Source organism: Glycine soja, chromosome 20 (genome assembly GCF_004193775.1).
Source record: "Glycine soja cultivar W05 chromosome 20, ASM419377v2, whole genome shotgun sequence".
NCBI lineage: Eukaryota > Viridiplantae > Streptophyta > Magnoliopsida > Fabales > Fabaceae > Glycine > Glycine soja.
The window spans coordinates 37,489,041-37,505,179 of NC_041021.1; the positions used below are offsets into that span (position 1 = coordinate 37,489,041).

Consider the following 16,139-nt stretch of genomic DNA (forward strand, 5'->3'; position numbering starts at 1 on the left):
TGAGATATTCTGGTATAATTAGTGGATTTATTTTATCAACCGCTGTTAATTAATTTTGTTACTTATTCCAGTTAGTTATAGTAGAGTGATATTTATTTTTAAAATAAGGTTTGTTGAAGTCATTGATCTCACCGCATATGGAACGGGATAAGTTAGTATAGTCCAAATTATACCGGCTAAAGATTTGGTCTTGTTTTCTGACTAAGTCGTGACAATGTGACCTCTGGACTTTCAAAAAATTGCTAGGATACCATTTTTGTGAACCAAATCTAGTCTGGCTGGTGAGTAGAAACTTAAAGAAGATTTTTTTAACCATTTGTAGGTACGCACGTATGAATGTCCTATGATATCCATAAAAACAGAAATATTTAAAATATTTCAATCGTTACTCGTAAGAAATAAGAGTCAATTTTTCTCAAGAAGATTCTCGACCTTTGAGTACAATTTCTTGGGTATGAAAATTAACTTTATGGGTATATATGATAAGGCATCACTAATAAGTGATAACTTCATATACCTATAAACCATTTGTAGGTACCCACTTGACAACATGAATAACTGACACTGGAATATATATATATATATATACACAAAACTTAGAAGTATATCGAACACTCTTCTCTTCCCCGGCACATGACTTTCATAGCCAACTTGCGGCCGCAGAGAAAACTTTCCATTTTTGAAATAGACAATTTCACGTTCCATTGTCATCTTTTTAATAATATTCATCCCTTACCATCATCATAGCCCTGTCAACAAGCTCACTTTATGACATTTGATCTGAAATTGTTTAGTTCTGTCAACAAGCTCACGACATTTGATCCGAGATAATAGCAAATGGATGTGGTTCATATCAGAAGAGTAGCAGACTTTTCTTCCAGCAAATCAGGTTTTGAATGCAAAAGTTCACCATTTGGTGGATAATTTGTTGCAAAATCCAAGCTGTATGTGTTCTGTGGCTGACTGACTGGCACTGCTAAGGACCAGACTGATTTTGAGGAAGGAAAAAATACATAGAAAAAACAGGAAAAATACGGTTTGCTTCCAAAATGTACACGTTTGAGGCTCAGTTACACATTTATTTATTATGTAAATGTTTTCAGAACCTGAGTTTGTAATTTTGTTTGTAAGTATACGATCTAACTTTTTAATTAGTCAAATTTGTGTATAGTTATTTAAATGCGAGTCTGTTTTACTAAGTAGTTTAATTAATTAGAAGTAAGTTATTGGTCTCACTTGATCCATCTTATAAATTAGGATTGCTCTAACTGTGGGACTGCATCTGATAAGTTTGCATTGTACAAATGATACAGATAGGGTTGGTTTTGTGATTGAATTGTGTCAATATAACGCCTCGGCTTCTTTCACAATTTCATCAACTTTCCTTGTATGGAATTTGTAACATTCCATTTTCGTAAATAAATTAAAAATGTCTTTTAGTTAAAAAAAAAATAGAGTTTTAGAAAATGGTGAATTTTTTATAATTAAATAAATAAAGAGAAATAACTGTATTAAAATTTCATTTTCTTTTTTCTTCTCTTAAAACTCTTTTTTTTTTTCATATATACTTAAACTTATTTTAGTAAAACGAAGATCCCAGACTCGTTAATCGTTGGATCGTCGTGATATTTCAGCACCAGGTTTGAAACTCATTTCTGAGCATTCTCACCGTTGGAAATTGCTAAATAATGTCAGAGCTAAGAGAAACATTCTTCGCATCTTAGCTTTCTTTTTTCCCGCAGAGACTCAAAACTTGTCCAGTAAAACTACAATCTCGGACTCGTTAACTGTTGGGTCATCGTGAAATTTAGACATATGGTTTGCAATTCAATTCTGCACATCTTCACCGTTGAGATTTGCGAAATAATATTCATGGAGAGAGAAAAGTGAATCACACGAAGACAATACAAAATGAAGGCTTTAATCTTTTCTCCTTCTCTCTAACGCTTGAAAACCTTATCAGAGAATCATAGGAAAAGCTCGAGGAATCTAAAAAAATTGCTAGAGATGCCGCTATCGCTGTCAAAATACACACGTGAGTCCGCTTAGAGGTAAGGGATGAGTTTATTGCAATTGGGGTTAGAATGAACATGTGTAGGAATCCTTAGGGAATTAAATTGAGGTTTATTTTAGAATGTTTATTGAATTATAATTTTCCTTTACAATTATAAATACGATATTGTTGTGTTGGTGGACCAATTAATGTCCTAATGCGAATTGGTTGATAAACTTGAGTGCTCTTAGTGTTTTCATATTTTTGACCTACGATTTGATTCATTGATTTTAATATGATTGTGTGGAATTGTTTGAGAGGTTTTACTCCTCATGTTGTGAGAAACATTTTGTATAAACTGTTACATTGAGATTGTGAAATTGATTTAAATTATGAGTAAGTGATAAATTGAACCTGTGATGAATGGTGAAATACATGTGAATTGAGTTGTGAGCTATGAATTGTACAATCATACAATAGTAAGACCCTTTAAGGGCGACGAGTTTTTGCGCAACGAGTATTGTGATGGGATCCACTGTGGGGACCCGACGAGTTTAGTCACAAACGCAATGAGATAAAATTATTTTAAGAACAATTGAGGAGTCGTGTGTATTGCATAGTTCATAGGTAAGGTGTATATGATTCATGAGGTGTGATAACATATTAAATTAAGATTACACCATTGTGATTGAGACCGAGCGTATGTGATAAATTGAGTATGTATTGACTTGTGATATATATGTGCATTGAGATGTTGTGTGCATTGTGTTGTGAGCTATGAATTGTACAATCACACGACTATAAAATCCTTTAAGGGCGATGAGTTAATGCACAACGAGTATTGTGATGGGAACCACTTAGGGGACTCGACGAGTTTAATCACAAGTTTGACGAGATAAAATTATTTTGAGAACAATTGAAGAGTCGTGTGTTTTGTACAATTGAGGAGTCGTGTGTTTCATACAATTCACACGACTAAAATATTTTTTGGGTTGGACCTGAATCAGGAGGGAGAGGCTCTGACGGACTCTTCGGAGTGTAGGCCTTGGGGGTAAATACACCCGGTTTGAGTGCTCCTTTAAGCCTGTGTTGATTCCACATGGTTGGAGCATTCTCCCAAAAATAGTGCGACCCTGACTGGTCTCCCTATGGTTTTACCTAGTGAGAGTGACCTGACTTGCTAGTGCGAGATTTATCTTGCCATGTACTCCTAGGCGCTCGACGAGGTTTTTTACTGACATCATACCACATTGCATATAGGATTGAGTCTTAGTGTATCTATTTCATAATGCTTGTGTATTGATCGATATTGATTGATTTAGTAATATTGTGTTTTGATCCTTGAGTACATGAATGATGTGAAAATGAATGAGATGTGTTGTGTTGTGATGTAATGTTACGCGACAAAGTGATGGAATGACATGAGTTATGTTTAAGCAAGTTATATTTTGTTTATATGATGTGTAAATCTACATGTTGTTTTGTTTCTCTCTATTAGCTAGGAATGTGATAACATACTCCCGGTGTGCTATTTGTGTTTGGATCCTATGATGATCTCGAATCTTGTGTTCGTGGAAGCAGATGGTTAGGTGGATGACTGTGAAAAATCTCATGCTAGAGGACATGAGAACACAATGCTCTAATAGAATGTAACATTGAGGTATAAGTTTCTATATTAATTGCATGAAGTCTTGGACGACCTTGTTTTGAGCCGAGATGATTTATTATTTATTTGGACAAGTTTTATTATGATATTAAAAAAGTGAATGTGAGCCTTTTACACTTTTGAAAGACTTTTATTTAAATGTATTTTAAAAATTATTAATTAATTTCACATTTTTATTCCTTTTATTATTAGTACATATATGCGTGGGATAGAGGGATATCACAAAATTGGTGAAATGACAATCAGAAACACGAAATCACCATCGATTACAATTATAATGTACATGAGACTAATACAAAAAAAATGTAAAAAATGTTTAAGTCCCACATTGTTTGGTTATCATTACTTTTAAGTGTTTATTATAACCTTTTTTTAATAGCGTAACAAAATAAGCTTAGGCTTGTATGGTTTAGATTATGCTGACTATGCTAAGTGGCTTTCGTTGGTTTTGAAAATTGCATGGCAATTAATTCTCAGCCTTTTTTCTAGGCTGACGATCAATTGTTCTAAGTATTTCATTTTATGTATATGAAAAAATAACTAGGATACCACTTTTGTGAACTAAAACATATATACACACAAGAACGCCCTATCTATAAAAATAGTACTATTTTGGAAAAAAAATCTTTATCCTCAGGAAGAATTCATTTTTCAGTTCATTTTTTTAAAAAAAATATATCAGTAAGGGTACGCAAGAAATTAATAAGACAATTCTACAACCTTTTGTACAATATGTAGTCTGAGTCATGTTTTTTCAAAAAAATAAGTTGTATATATATCAAGGAATATGGCAAATCCTTCAGCTTTCTGTGCAAGTTCTTGGATATGAAAGTTAACTTTATGAGTAGATGATAAGGTATCAGTGATATCTTGATAATCAGCTAATGGAACAACTAACAAAATTAAATATTTCAAATTTTCAATGGAATAAATTTTGTCGTTGCCTTCAAATTTCAAAGCAGGACATTAATTCCTTTCCAGTAAGGACAAGTATGTCATAGCAACAGTAGCATTGACCCTTTCAAAACTCCAACAGAAAGGCTGAAGAAGGAACTTCTACTATACATCAGCTTTACATGAGACATGATAATTTGCTTTTCCACAAAACTTTGAAGTATTTCCAACACTCTTCTCTTCCACTACTGCTGCTCCCTGAACATGCATGACTTTCATAGCCAACGTTCAGCCGCAGTTTTTTTTTTTAAGCTGAAGATAAAAAATATTGCAACTAATTGGTGTATTTCATCATTTACTTTTTCGGGTTTAATTTCCTTGCCCGCTTCCAAAACAGGAAGTTTTCCAATGGTTTGTGTGATAACATGGCAATATGCTATCAGCAACAATGCTTATATCTGCTGACTTAATTCAATCACCATGGAATCTTGCTCCCGAAGATATATTAAATTTTCAAGAACAAGATCGTAATGATCAACCGAACACCTAAGTGGATAATACCTCGTATATGGCATCACTAAGGATGGCTTATAAACACCCTCTCCTCTCAATCCACCGAGGTGAATACCTTGGATATGGGAACCCTAACAATGCCCGTGGACTTGAGATAGGAACAAACATAGTTACTCTCTAGTAAGGTCAAGTGTGCGTCATAGAAACAGTAGCATTGACTCTTACTCAAACAGAAAGCTCGGGAAGAAGGAACTTCTACTATATCAGCTTTACATATGAGATGACATGGCAATTTGCTTTTGCCTTGTTTCTCTTAATTATCCCTTACCATCATAGCCCTGTCAGCAACCTCACTTTATGATATAGTTTGACGCAACAAAAAGCACTGATGGCTTCGTTAATGACAGCCTGAGTTTTTAGTTGAGTTTCAAAAACCCCGAGAGCATGAATGCAGTGATTTTAGACTTTTTAGTTGCTGCTGATATCAATTTCTTCAATGATGAGTCAATCACTCGAAAACAAGATAAATGCGTATCTATATTCAGGGAATGGTCTCTTGAGAAAAGCAAGAGATTGTGTTGTCTCCCACATCAGCATGTAGGCACACCCCATGCAAGTTCCAACTTGAACTTTCATAAAGTGATCTTAACAATATTTTAGCATTGAATTTTCATAAATTTAGTATCCTTATTCAACCTTCAACCCTGTTAGAGAAAACGAAAAATGATATTTTATGTTAAGCAGCCTGTTAGTTGCGAATAGGTCATATATATTAGATAGTCACATGGGATAAACTTCACAATTTCTTTACTTTTTCCTACCTTATCAAAAGAGAATTAATTCGGAGAAGTCTGACATCAGAAAGTTTAAATGCCTTCATAAAGCCTTGGTGACGCATCCTCACATAAGCTGATATAAAGCATTACAACTAATAGGTGTATTTCATCATTTACTTTTTCGGGTTTAATTTCCTTGCCTGTTTCCAAAATTAAATAAGGGAATATGCTATCCGCAGCAATGCTTTTACTTGCTTACTTCAATCAATCACCATGGAATCTTGCTCCTGAAGATATATTAACCTTTCTCTGAGCCTCTTAAAAATTAACCTTTCAAGGATTTTTAAATTTTAAAAAAGTTGACATGAATCGGTTATGTAACATTTTTATCTAAAAGCGGGCAAACAATCCATGACATGAAAATATTATCTTGAATAACTTTCCTTCAAGTTGCCATGCAGCTAGTACCTTTATATCAATCATGGTCATGGTTGATGATCTAACGTTGAGTCATCCCACCAAAGGGTCAAGATTCACTTCCTAGTTTTCATCCCTTTAAATACCTCTTTGGAATACAAGGGACTCATCAACCCAAGTTAACATAACTTCCTTAGCAACCTAGTATTTCAGACCATTCCTGTTATATCACCACTGCTGCTAATCCTTTCAATTAAACCAAAACCTTATTAATCATCAATCATGCAGACTTCACTTCTTCATGAGCTAGTTGTTGGAACTCATGTCATCTCAGCAACATTTGATCAGCCTCAAAAGTCAGTTAACAGATACTTACCCGGTCCTGCCACTCAATGTCAATATTCAACCACAACATCAAAGCAAAGTAAAATTTTCTTTTCCTTATTAACTTTCTTTTCTTGGTTACACATAACTGAAATTGTTTAGCTTGGTGAATGGATCTAATTCTATTTATACTACTCTAAAATTGCAGTGAGACTAAGGACAAATATTTCAGAAACTGTTAAAAGAAAGCTAAGCTTAGGGGCTCGCATTCTTCGAGTGGGTGGAGTGGAAAAAGTGTTTAAGCAGTTTTTCAATGTTGAAGAAGGAGAGAGGCTGTTGAAAGTTTCCCAATCTTATCTGTCCACCACATCCGGTCCTCTGGCAGGTTTCCTCTTCATCTCCACTGACAAGGTTGCCTTCTGCAGTGAGAGATCAATGAAAGTCTTTACTCGGAAAGGCCATATGTTGAGGATCCGTTATAAGGTCAGTCATTAAGTAATATATACAATAAATCAAACTTCTCTCGCACATTAAATTCAACTTTTTTTGGAATTCTCTTTTCTAACTTCTTCAAAGATGAAATGCATAAGATCATTTTAACTTATAAAAGTTTTATTCATTTTTACTTCCTATTTTCTTCTCCTTTGAGTGTTCATGGAGAACTTTATCCTAGCCTGTCTTCATATTTCTCAGTTTCTCTTTATCCAAGATTTGTTGAAGTTATGAAGTATATATGGTCATGTGCAGGTTGTCATTCCACTGAACAAGATCAAGTGTGTGAACCAAAGTCAAAATGTTCAAAAGCCAACACAGAAGTACATAGAGATTGTCACAGAAGACAACTTTGATTTCTGGTTTATGGGTGTGTTAAAATATCAGAAAACTTTCAAATATCTTGAGCAGGCACTTTCTCAAGCTTAGCTGGGTAGAAAAATCCACCGTTCAAACTTAAAGATTTATGTTGTCATGACAAACACAAACATACAAAGGACTATCCAAAACAGACTAAAATTTGGATGCTATCATTGAAGATGTTGGGCTTTGTCCTAAATAAAAGGGATTTCAGTTCATTGCACATATCCATCCTTCTGGACACGACATTTGACCGGTGATTGTAACGAATGGTTGAGATTTTTATCAGAAGAGTTCCAGAGTTGGCCATAAAATTGCTTTGTGAATGCAAGAGTTCACAAGCTATATGTGTTCTGTGATCTCGGCTGGCAGTGCTAAGGAGTGCTTTTGAGGAAGGGACAGGCTTATGTTAGAGGTCTACGAAGGGAGAATATTGTAGGAGAAAAGATTGAAGGAAAAATACTTAGAATTAGAAAAAGAGGGAACAATAATGTTAGCTGCCCAAATGTACAACTTTGAGGATCAATTGCACGTGGACTTATAATGTAAATGTTTTCAGAATCTGAGTTTGTAATTCAGTTTGTATTTGTACCATCTAACTTTTTATTCAAAATCGTGTATAATTATTTAAATAGTAGTCTGTTTTACGTAAATAGTTTAATTAATTCGCAGGAAGTTGTTGGTCTCACTGAATCCATCTTATAAATTAGGATTACTCTAATTGTGGGACTGCATCAGAAAACTATTATGTTTGGATTGTCTAAATGATTCAGATAGGGTCTTGTTTTGTGACTGAATTGTGGCAATATAACGCGTGGACTTGGTGGAGTGACAATCACAAGTTCATCACCTTTCCTTGTGTATAATTGGTGGAATGACAATCAGAAACGATAGTAACAATATCTTCTAACTGTGGTGTGTATGAGACTATTACAAATGGTTCAAATCCCACGTCATTTGGTTATACTTACTTTCAAGTGTTTATATATCCGATTTTGCTCTTCATAATTATCAACCATATAGTATAGTTTATAAAAACACTTGGCTAGTATCCCAACTTTATCTCCATAAATAGAAAACAAAATGTTATGGGAAAAAAATATCCCTAATCTTATAATTTAATAGTTCATTTTTCTTTTTCAGAATATTTCAATAACTGCACGCAAGAAATATGGCAATTCTACAGTCTTTTTTTATACATCTTTTAGCGAATCAAATTTTCTCAAAACAAAAGTGGTATATCCAGGAGTATAACCAATTATCCAGCTTTTTGTGCAATTTGTTGGGTATAAAAGTTTTCTTTATGGCTAGATGATAAGGTATCACTGATAACTTCTTATAGCTGTAAACCAATTGTAGGTACCCACTTGAGCATAAAAAAAAGCAACAACAACAACAAAATATATATTTTAAATATTCAATGGAGTAAATTTGGTCATTCCCTTCAAATTTCAGAGCACAACATTAATTCCTCTCTAGTAAGGTCAAGTGTATCATAGCAACATTGACCCTTTCAAAACTCAAACAGAAAGTGCTGGAAGAAGGAACTTCTACTATATCAGCTTTACATACGAGACCACATGGCAGTTTGCTTTTCCACAAAACTTTGAAGTATGTCTGTCCAACACTTACTCTTCTCTTCCGCTACTGCTCCCAGCACATGACTTTCAAAGCCAACATGCGGCCACTTTCAATTTCTCACATCAACAATTTCACCTTCCATAGCTTTGCCTTCTTTCTCTTAATTATGATCCCTTATATACCATCATAGTCCTGTCAGCAACCTCACTTTAGGGATATAGTTTCACCCAACAAAAAGCACCGATGGCTTCCTTAACTGCCTGAGTTTTTAGTTTAGTCTCAAACCCCAAGAGAGCATGAATGCTATATGGTCTTAGACTTTTAGTTGCTGCTGATATCAGTTTCTTCAAATGATGAGTCAATCACTCGAAAACAAGATAAAGGCATATATCTACATTCAGGGAATGGTCCCTTTAATTTCCCTTGAGAAAAGCAAGAGATTGTGTTGTCTCCCACATCAGCATGTAGGCACATGCCTTGTCAACTTGCCTAATATGCCTACTCTTGACACACCCCATGAACTTGAACTTTCATAAAGTCTTAACAATATTTTAGCATTGAACTTTCATAAATTTAGGATTCTCATTCAAACTTCAACCGTGTTAGAGGATGCAAAAACTGATATTTTATGTTAAGCAGTATGTTAATTGCAAATATAGGTCACATATATTAAATATATTGCTAGTCACATAGGGATAGTACGTGTTACGATCCATCTCCTATCCTTAGGACCATTATTAGTATTGATATATTCTGTATTTAATTTTTAATAATAATAGATAATATCTCATTTAGGTAGGTTCTAGAAGGAGTTTGTTATATTTATGTTTGAATGTGTTTGTTATAAATTTATTGTATCATCAATCAATGGAATCAATGAAGAAATCAATCAGAATTGTTATTTTATCTCTTTTTAGTTATAGAATGATAGGAGTAGAAGTAGAATAGCTTTTCCTTCACCTATCAGATAGACTTCTTACTTCACCATCTCTTTAATTTTTCTACCTTATCACAATAGAATTTGGAGAAGTCTGGCATCAGAAAGATCAAAGTAAATGCCAGCTCATAAAGCCTTGCTGATGCATCCTCACGTGAGTAGGTGTAACCGAAAAGTATTGCAACTAGTCGGTGTATTTCATCATTCAATTTTTTTTCTGGTTTAATTTCCTTACCTGTTTCAAAAACAGTGCAGTTCTCAAATGGTTTGTGACAAATGGCAATATGCTATCAGCAACAACGCTTTTATTTCTTTACTTTGATCAATCACCTTGGAACCTTGCCCCCGAAGATATGTAACCCTTTCTCTAAGCCTCTTAAACTAACCCTTCAAGGATTTTTAAATTTTGAAAAAGTTGAATATTTCTGTACCATCTTTTTTCTAAAAGCAGCCAAACAATCCATGACGTCAAAATATTATCTTGAATAACTTTCCGTCAAATTTTCATGACAGTACCTTTATATCAACCATGAACGTGGTTGATGATCTAAGGTTGAGTCATCCCACCAAAGGGTCAAGATTCACTTCTGCGGATAAAATAAAAAAAAAATACCACTTCCTAGTTCTCATCCCTTTAAATACCTCTCTGCAATACAAGGGACTCATCAACCCAAGTTAGCATAACTTCCTTAGCAACCTAGAATTTCAGACCATTCCTGTTATCACCGCTGCTGCTAATCCTTTCAATTAAACAGAAAGCTTATTAATTATCAATCATGCAGACTTCACTTCTTCAAGTTGTTGGAACTCCAGTCATCTCAGCAACATATGATCAGCTTCAAAAGTCAGTTAACAGATACTTACCTGGTCCTGCCACTCAATGCCAATATTCAACCACAACATCAAAGCAAAGTAAAATTTTCTTTTTCCTTTATATATATATATATATATATGTTCCTCAAATTGTTTAGCTTGGTGAATGGATCTAATTCTATTTATATTACTCTGAAATTGCAGTGAGACTGGGGACAAACATATCTGAAACTGTTAAGAGAAAGCTAAGTTTAGGGGCTCGCATTCTTCGAGTGGGTGGAGTGGAAAAAGTGTTCAAGCAGTTTTTTAGCATGGGAGAAGGGGAGAGGCTGTTGAAAGTTTCCCAATGTTATCTTTCCACCACATCTGGTCCTCTAGCAGGTTTCCTCTTCATCTCCACTGACAAGGTTGCCTTTTGCAGTGAGAGATCAATGAAAGTCTTTACTCAGAAAGGTCATATGTTGAGGATTCGTTATAAGGTCAGTCATGAAGTAATATATACAAAGGTTAAATTTGGATAAAATTCTCGGCAAGTACTTATAGTTAGGAAAAGAAAATAGGAAGGTAAAATGAATCGAACTTCTCCCATATGTTCGAAACAACTTGTGCACCTCAACATTTTTAGAAGTTCTCCCATCTAACTTCTTCAAAATGCAATGCATAAGTTGGTTTGAACTTAGAGTACAAGTATTATTCATTTTACTTCCTGTTTTCTTCTCCTATAAGTATTCATTGAGAACTTTATCTTTACCCATCATATTTCTCAGTTTCTCCTTATACAAGATTTGTTGAAGTTAAAAGGTATATACGGTCTTGTGCAGGTTACCATTCCACTAAAGAAGATTAAGTGTGTGAACCAAAGTGCTAATGTTCAGAAGCCAACACAGAAATACATAGAGATTGTCACTGAGGACAACTTTGATTTCTGGTTTATGGGTGTCTTAAAATATCAGAAAACTTTCAAATATCTTGAGCAGGCGGTTTCTCAAGCATAGTTGAGTTACTCGAGTAGCAAAATCCACCATTCAAACTTGAATATTCATGATGTCAGGACAAACACAAAGATCCAAAATACGATAAAAAAAAAAAACTAAAATTTGGCAGCTCTCATGAAGACGTTGAGCTTCATCGTCTCTGATAAAAGGGATATTTCACTTCATTGTATATATATACATCCTACCGGGCACCACATTTGACCTGTGATAATAGCGAATGGATGTGGATCATATCAGTTGAGTTGCAGACTTGGCTGCCATCATATCTCGTTGTGAATGAAAGAGTTCACTATTTGGTGCATCATTTGTTGCAGAATCCAAACTATCTCTATTATATTACTGTTGGAGGAAAACTGTAAGCTTCTCAAATGTACATGTTTGAGGCTCAATTACACATTGATTCATTATGTAAATGTTTTCAGAACCTGAATTTCTAATTCAGCTTGTATTTATAACATCTAACTTTTTAGTCAAATTTTAAGTATAATTATTTAAATGTGAGTCAGTTTTACTTAAGTAGTTTAATTAATTTGCAGGAAGTTTGATAGAATACATTGATAAATGAACACTTCTACTGTAATGAGTGAATCGATTTTGTTAATCACTATTAATTTATTTTTTTACTTATTTCAGTTAGTTAATTATAGCTGAGTGATTTTTGGTTGAAGTTATTGATGTCACTGTATCCATCTTATCAATTAGGATTGCTCTAACTGTGAGATTGAATCTGAAACGGACAAGTTTGGATTGTCCAAATGATACAGATATATAGGGTCTTGTTTTGTGACTGAATTGAGGCAATATAACGGCTGGACTTTCTTTCACAATGTTTAATCCACTTTCCTTTTGTGGAATCGTTGGAATGACAAACAGAAATGCTAAGCAGTAAGCACCGTAGCTTCCAATTATTACAAAAGGTTTAAGTCCCATATCGATTGGTTTCACTTACTTTAAAGTATTTTTCGTGGTCAACTTAATCAAAGTACGGGCCTGTGTTCATGAGATTATGTATTTTTTTTTTTCCCGAATGCAAATATGGTCCAATATTGTGTTTTATGGTTTTTTTAATTTTTGCATTGATTATTTCAGAAATGTAATTTATTTTTGAGCTCTTGTTTTTTGCGTGATAATTTTTCCAGCACGCTTCTCTCTATTTTCCTCTTTGAAAATTTCAAGTTTCAGGACTCTCATCAATAATGACTGTTATCTCTATATCTTGCTATACAGCATGGTGATCTCTTTCATTTTTCTAAAACTATACCATTCGTCCTTTTTTAAGACAATAAAATCCTATCCTTGATTTGTAAAATAGCATAATAATTAATTCTCAACTTTTAAATTTACCCAAACCAGGATAGATACTTATCTTTGAGGCTAATTAATGACTGTCCTATGAGATTCATTTAATGCATTAAAAAAATTCATTATGTCCGGTGAACAGAAAATTTCAAAAGATTTTGTGAACAGCCCCCCACGACCATACTGAAAAGGGTTTATTGGGTATCAAGATTAACTAATTTATGGGTGTAGGTGATAAGGGTCTTAAATGTATCATTTGATAACTTTTTATACCTGACTATGTGCTGGTACCCACTTGACAGCTCGTGGTACCTGATTGAGTTTTTTCATACCACTTGACTACATGTACAAGTTTCACTTGAATTGAATATGTACATGTACCCAAAAAATTGAGATTAATTGTTAGACAGCTATTCCTAATGCTAACAATATATATATTACAGGTGGAGCAAATTTGACCACTTCTTTAAATTTGAAACCACAATCCTTTTAGGTGAGGTCAAGTGTGTTATGCTTTTCCGATGGACGATGGTAACGGTGCTTTCCCTTTCAGAAATGAAAAAAGGAACTTTTGCTGTCAGCTTTATATGTGGGGGATGGGTATGATGTAGGAATGATTTGGCAATTTGCTTTTCCACATACAAAACCTTCAAGTAATATAGTTTGACCCCGAGAGTAATAATGACTGCGTGTGATGCAGAAGATTTGATATATTGATAGAGTGAATAGAATTGATGGAATTGTATTATAAAGTATGGTTTGTGATGCTTATAAACAATGACAAACTAACAAACTAACTTTACGCTTAAGCTATCTACTTTAACTAACATAACAGAATATTCAACTAACTTTTACATTTTCTAATATCCTCCCTCAAGTTGGAGAATAAATGTTTATGATTCCCAACTTGCAAATGAAATTGGTGAAAGACGAAGCGGGAAGACGCTTGGTGAATATGTTAGCTATTTGATGCTGAGTCTTGACATGAATCAACTTGAAGATGTTGGACTGAACAAGTTCTCGAATAAAGTGACAAACTATGTCAATGTGTTTCGATCTCTCATGATGGGAAGGGTTGGAAGCCAAATGGATTGTTGATTCATTATCACAAAATAGCATGGATGATCCAATATCAACTTCAAAATGTCCTAACAAACACTTGAGAAATACAACTTCACTAGCCACTGATGATAATGCTCAATATTCAAATTCAGTAGAGGACTTTGAGACAGTACCTTGCTTCATAGACTTCCATGAAATTAGTGCATCACCAAGAAATGCACAAAATCCATTTGTAGACTTGCGAGTGTCTAGGTAACTACCCCAGTTTGCATCAGCATAAGCCAACAAGTGTAAGGAATTCTAAGCAAGAAAGAGAAGGCCATGTCCTGGAGTAGATTTGAGGTATTGAAGCAAGTGGTAAACCGTAGCCAAGTGAGTTGTCAAAGGGGCCTTCATGTATTGACTTAGCTTGTGTATTGCAAAAGTAATGTCAGGCCGCGAAATGGTCAAGTACATGAGCCTACAAATGAGTCTCCTATACAAAGAAGGATCAAGGATTGGATCACCATTAGTCAAGTTCAATTTCATATTTGGATCCATAGGTAGTTGTGTTGGCTTACGACTAAGGTATCTTGTATCATCTAGCAATGATAGTGTGTACTTTCTCTAAGAAAGTAAAATTCCTTTACTAGTTTTGGCAATTTCAAGGCCTAAGAAATATTTCAAAGAGCCTAAAACCTTCAACTTGAACACGGATTGTAACTTGATCTGGACCTCAGCAACACATGAAGAACTTTGGGCCAACATGTATAATGTCATCAACATATCTAAAAGGCACTACTAATAAGGATCCAAAGCCATAAGTGAAAATAGAATAATCATTTTTTGATTGAATGAAACCCTATTGTAATAGGGTAGAAGAAAACTTGCAAAACCATTGCCTTAAGGCTTGTCTAAGGCCATACAAGGACTTATTGAGTTTGCATACAAGATCAGGAGCAATGGTTTTGTATCCTTGAGGCAAGTCCATATAAACTTCCTCAAACAGATCCCCATTGAGGAAAGCATTGTTAACATCCATTTGTTATAAACACCAATTCCTAGTTGTTGCTTTTGCTAGAAGCACTCTCACTGAGGTAAGCTTGGCAACAGGTGAAAAGGTGTCTAAAAAATCTATTCCAGCTTGTTGTGTGTAGCCTTTAGCTACTAATCGAGCTTTGTATCTATCCATTGTTCCATCAGGTTTATATTTGAGCTTGTAGACCCATCTGCTATCAATACAGTGCTTGTTAGTAGGTAAAAGGACCAGAGACCAAGTGTTATTTACTTTTAATGCCTTAATTTCTTCAGTCATCGCTTGTCTCCACTTAGGGGATGGACTGCTTAATGATAAGACTGTGGTTCATAAGTAGTGGAGATTTGATTGATGAAGTTGTGATAAGATGAGCTAAGTTGAGCCATGGAACAATAATGTTGTATTAGATATGGTTGAGAATGTAGAGTAAATGAAATCAAACAAGTAAGCAGGTCTTTTATGCTCTCTGGATGACCTTCTAAGAAGTTGTTGCGGTGGCATAGACTCAAAAACTACAGTAGAAGAAGTGGTAGGAAGAAGGATAGGATTTGACTGAGCCTCTGCTGACTGAGCAGTTGTTCCAAGGCTGATAACAAAATCATCAACTGTTGGATGAACATCTTTAAAGTGAGGAACTGAAGGATAATGCTTAAAAATAGCTAATGGAATAACATAATCATTACAAAATTTTGGTAGTTCTTGATCAACAACATTGGAATGAAATGGGAAAATGATCTCATGAAAGATAACATATCTCTAGATATATAATTGCTTAGCTTCCATATTGTACAACTTATATTCTTTATATCCTCTTGGATAACCAACAAACATAGAAGGAACAACTTTTGGTGAAAATTTATTCCTTGTAGAAGGCAAAGTAGCAGCAAAAGCTAAGCAACCAAAAGTCCTTAAGGAATCATAATCAAGTCTAGAACCAAATAGTACCTGATATGGAGACTTGTGGTTGAGTAAAGGAGAAGAAACCCTATTAATCAAGTAAGC

General features: G+C 34.5%; 2 protein-coding genes across 2 annotated transcripts; both read left to right on the top strand.

Annotated features, from left to right (window-relative positions):
• The first annotated feature begins 6,417 nt into the window (after positions 1-6,417).
• LOC114402300 (GEM-like protein 4) lies at positions 6,418-8,100 on the top strand. Its single transcript, XM_028364817.1, has 3 exons — positions 6,418-6,683; positions 6,792-7,066; positions 7,331-8,100. Exons 1-3 carry the CDS (start codon positions 6,542-6,544, stop codon positions 7,502-7,504), a joined length of 591 nt encoding a protein of 196 aa, XP_028220618.1. The 5' UTR covers positions 6,418-6,541; the 3' UTR covers positions 7,505-8,100.
• Positions 8,101-10,514: 2,414 nt separating this feature from the next.
• LOC114402371 (GEM-like protein 4) lies at positions 10,515-12,257 on the top strand. Its single transcript, XM_028364911.1, has 3 exons — positions 10,515-10,865; positions 10,971-11,245; positions 11,588-12,257. The coding sequence occupies exons 1-3, from the start codon at positions 10,730-10,732 to the stop codon at positions 11,759-11,761; spliced, it is 585 nt and encodes a 194-aa protein (XP_028220712.1). The 5' UTR covers positions 10,515-10,729; the 3' UTR covers positions 11,762-12,257.
• Positions 12,258-16,139: the final 3,882 nt, after the last annotated feature.

What these genes read in the sequence shown, in the direction of transcription:
- LOC114402300 (XM_028364817.1), top strand. Translation starts at nt 6,542, where the DNA reads ATGCAGACTTCACTTCTTCATGAGCTAGTTGTTGGAACTCATGTCATC. An exon ending in AACCACAACATCAAAGCAAA is followed by an intron (nt 6,684 to 6,791) that starts GTAAAATTTTCT and finishes CTAAAATTGCAG; the next exon opens with TGAGACTAAGGACAAATATT. An exon ending in TGTTGAGGATCCGTTATAAG is followed by an intron (nt 7,067 to 7,330) that starts GTCAGTCATTAA and finishes GGTCATGTGCAG; the next exon opens with GTTGTCATTCCACTGAACAA.
- LOC114402371 (XM_028364911.1), top strand. Translation starts at nt 10,730, where the DNA reads ATGCAGACTTCACTTCTTCAAGTTGTTGGAACTCCAGTCATCTCAGCA. An exon ending in AACCACAACATCAAAGCAAA is followed by an intron (nt 10,866 to 10,970) that starts GTAAAATTTTCT and finishes CTGAAATTGCAG; the next exon opens with TGAGACTGGGGACAAACATA. An exon ending in TGTTGAGGATTCGTTATAAG is followed by an intron (nt 11,246 to 11,587) that starts GTCAGTCATGAA and finishes GGTCTTGTGCAG; the next exon opens with GTTACCATTCCACTAAAGAA.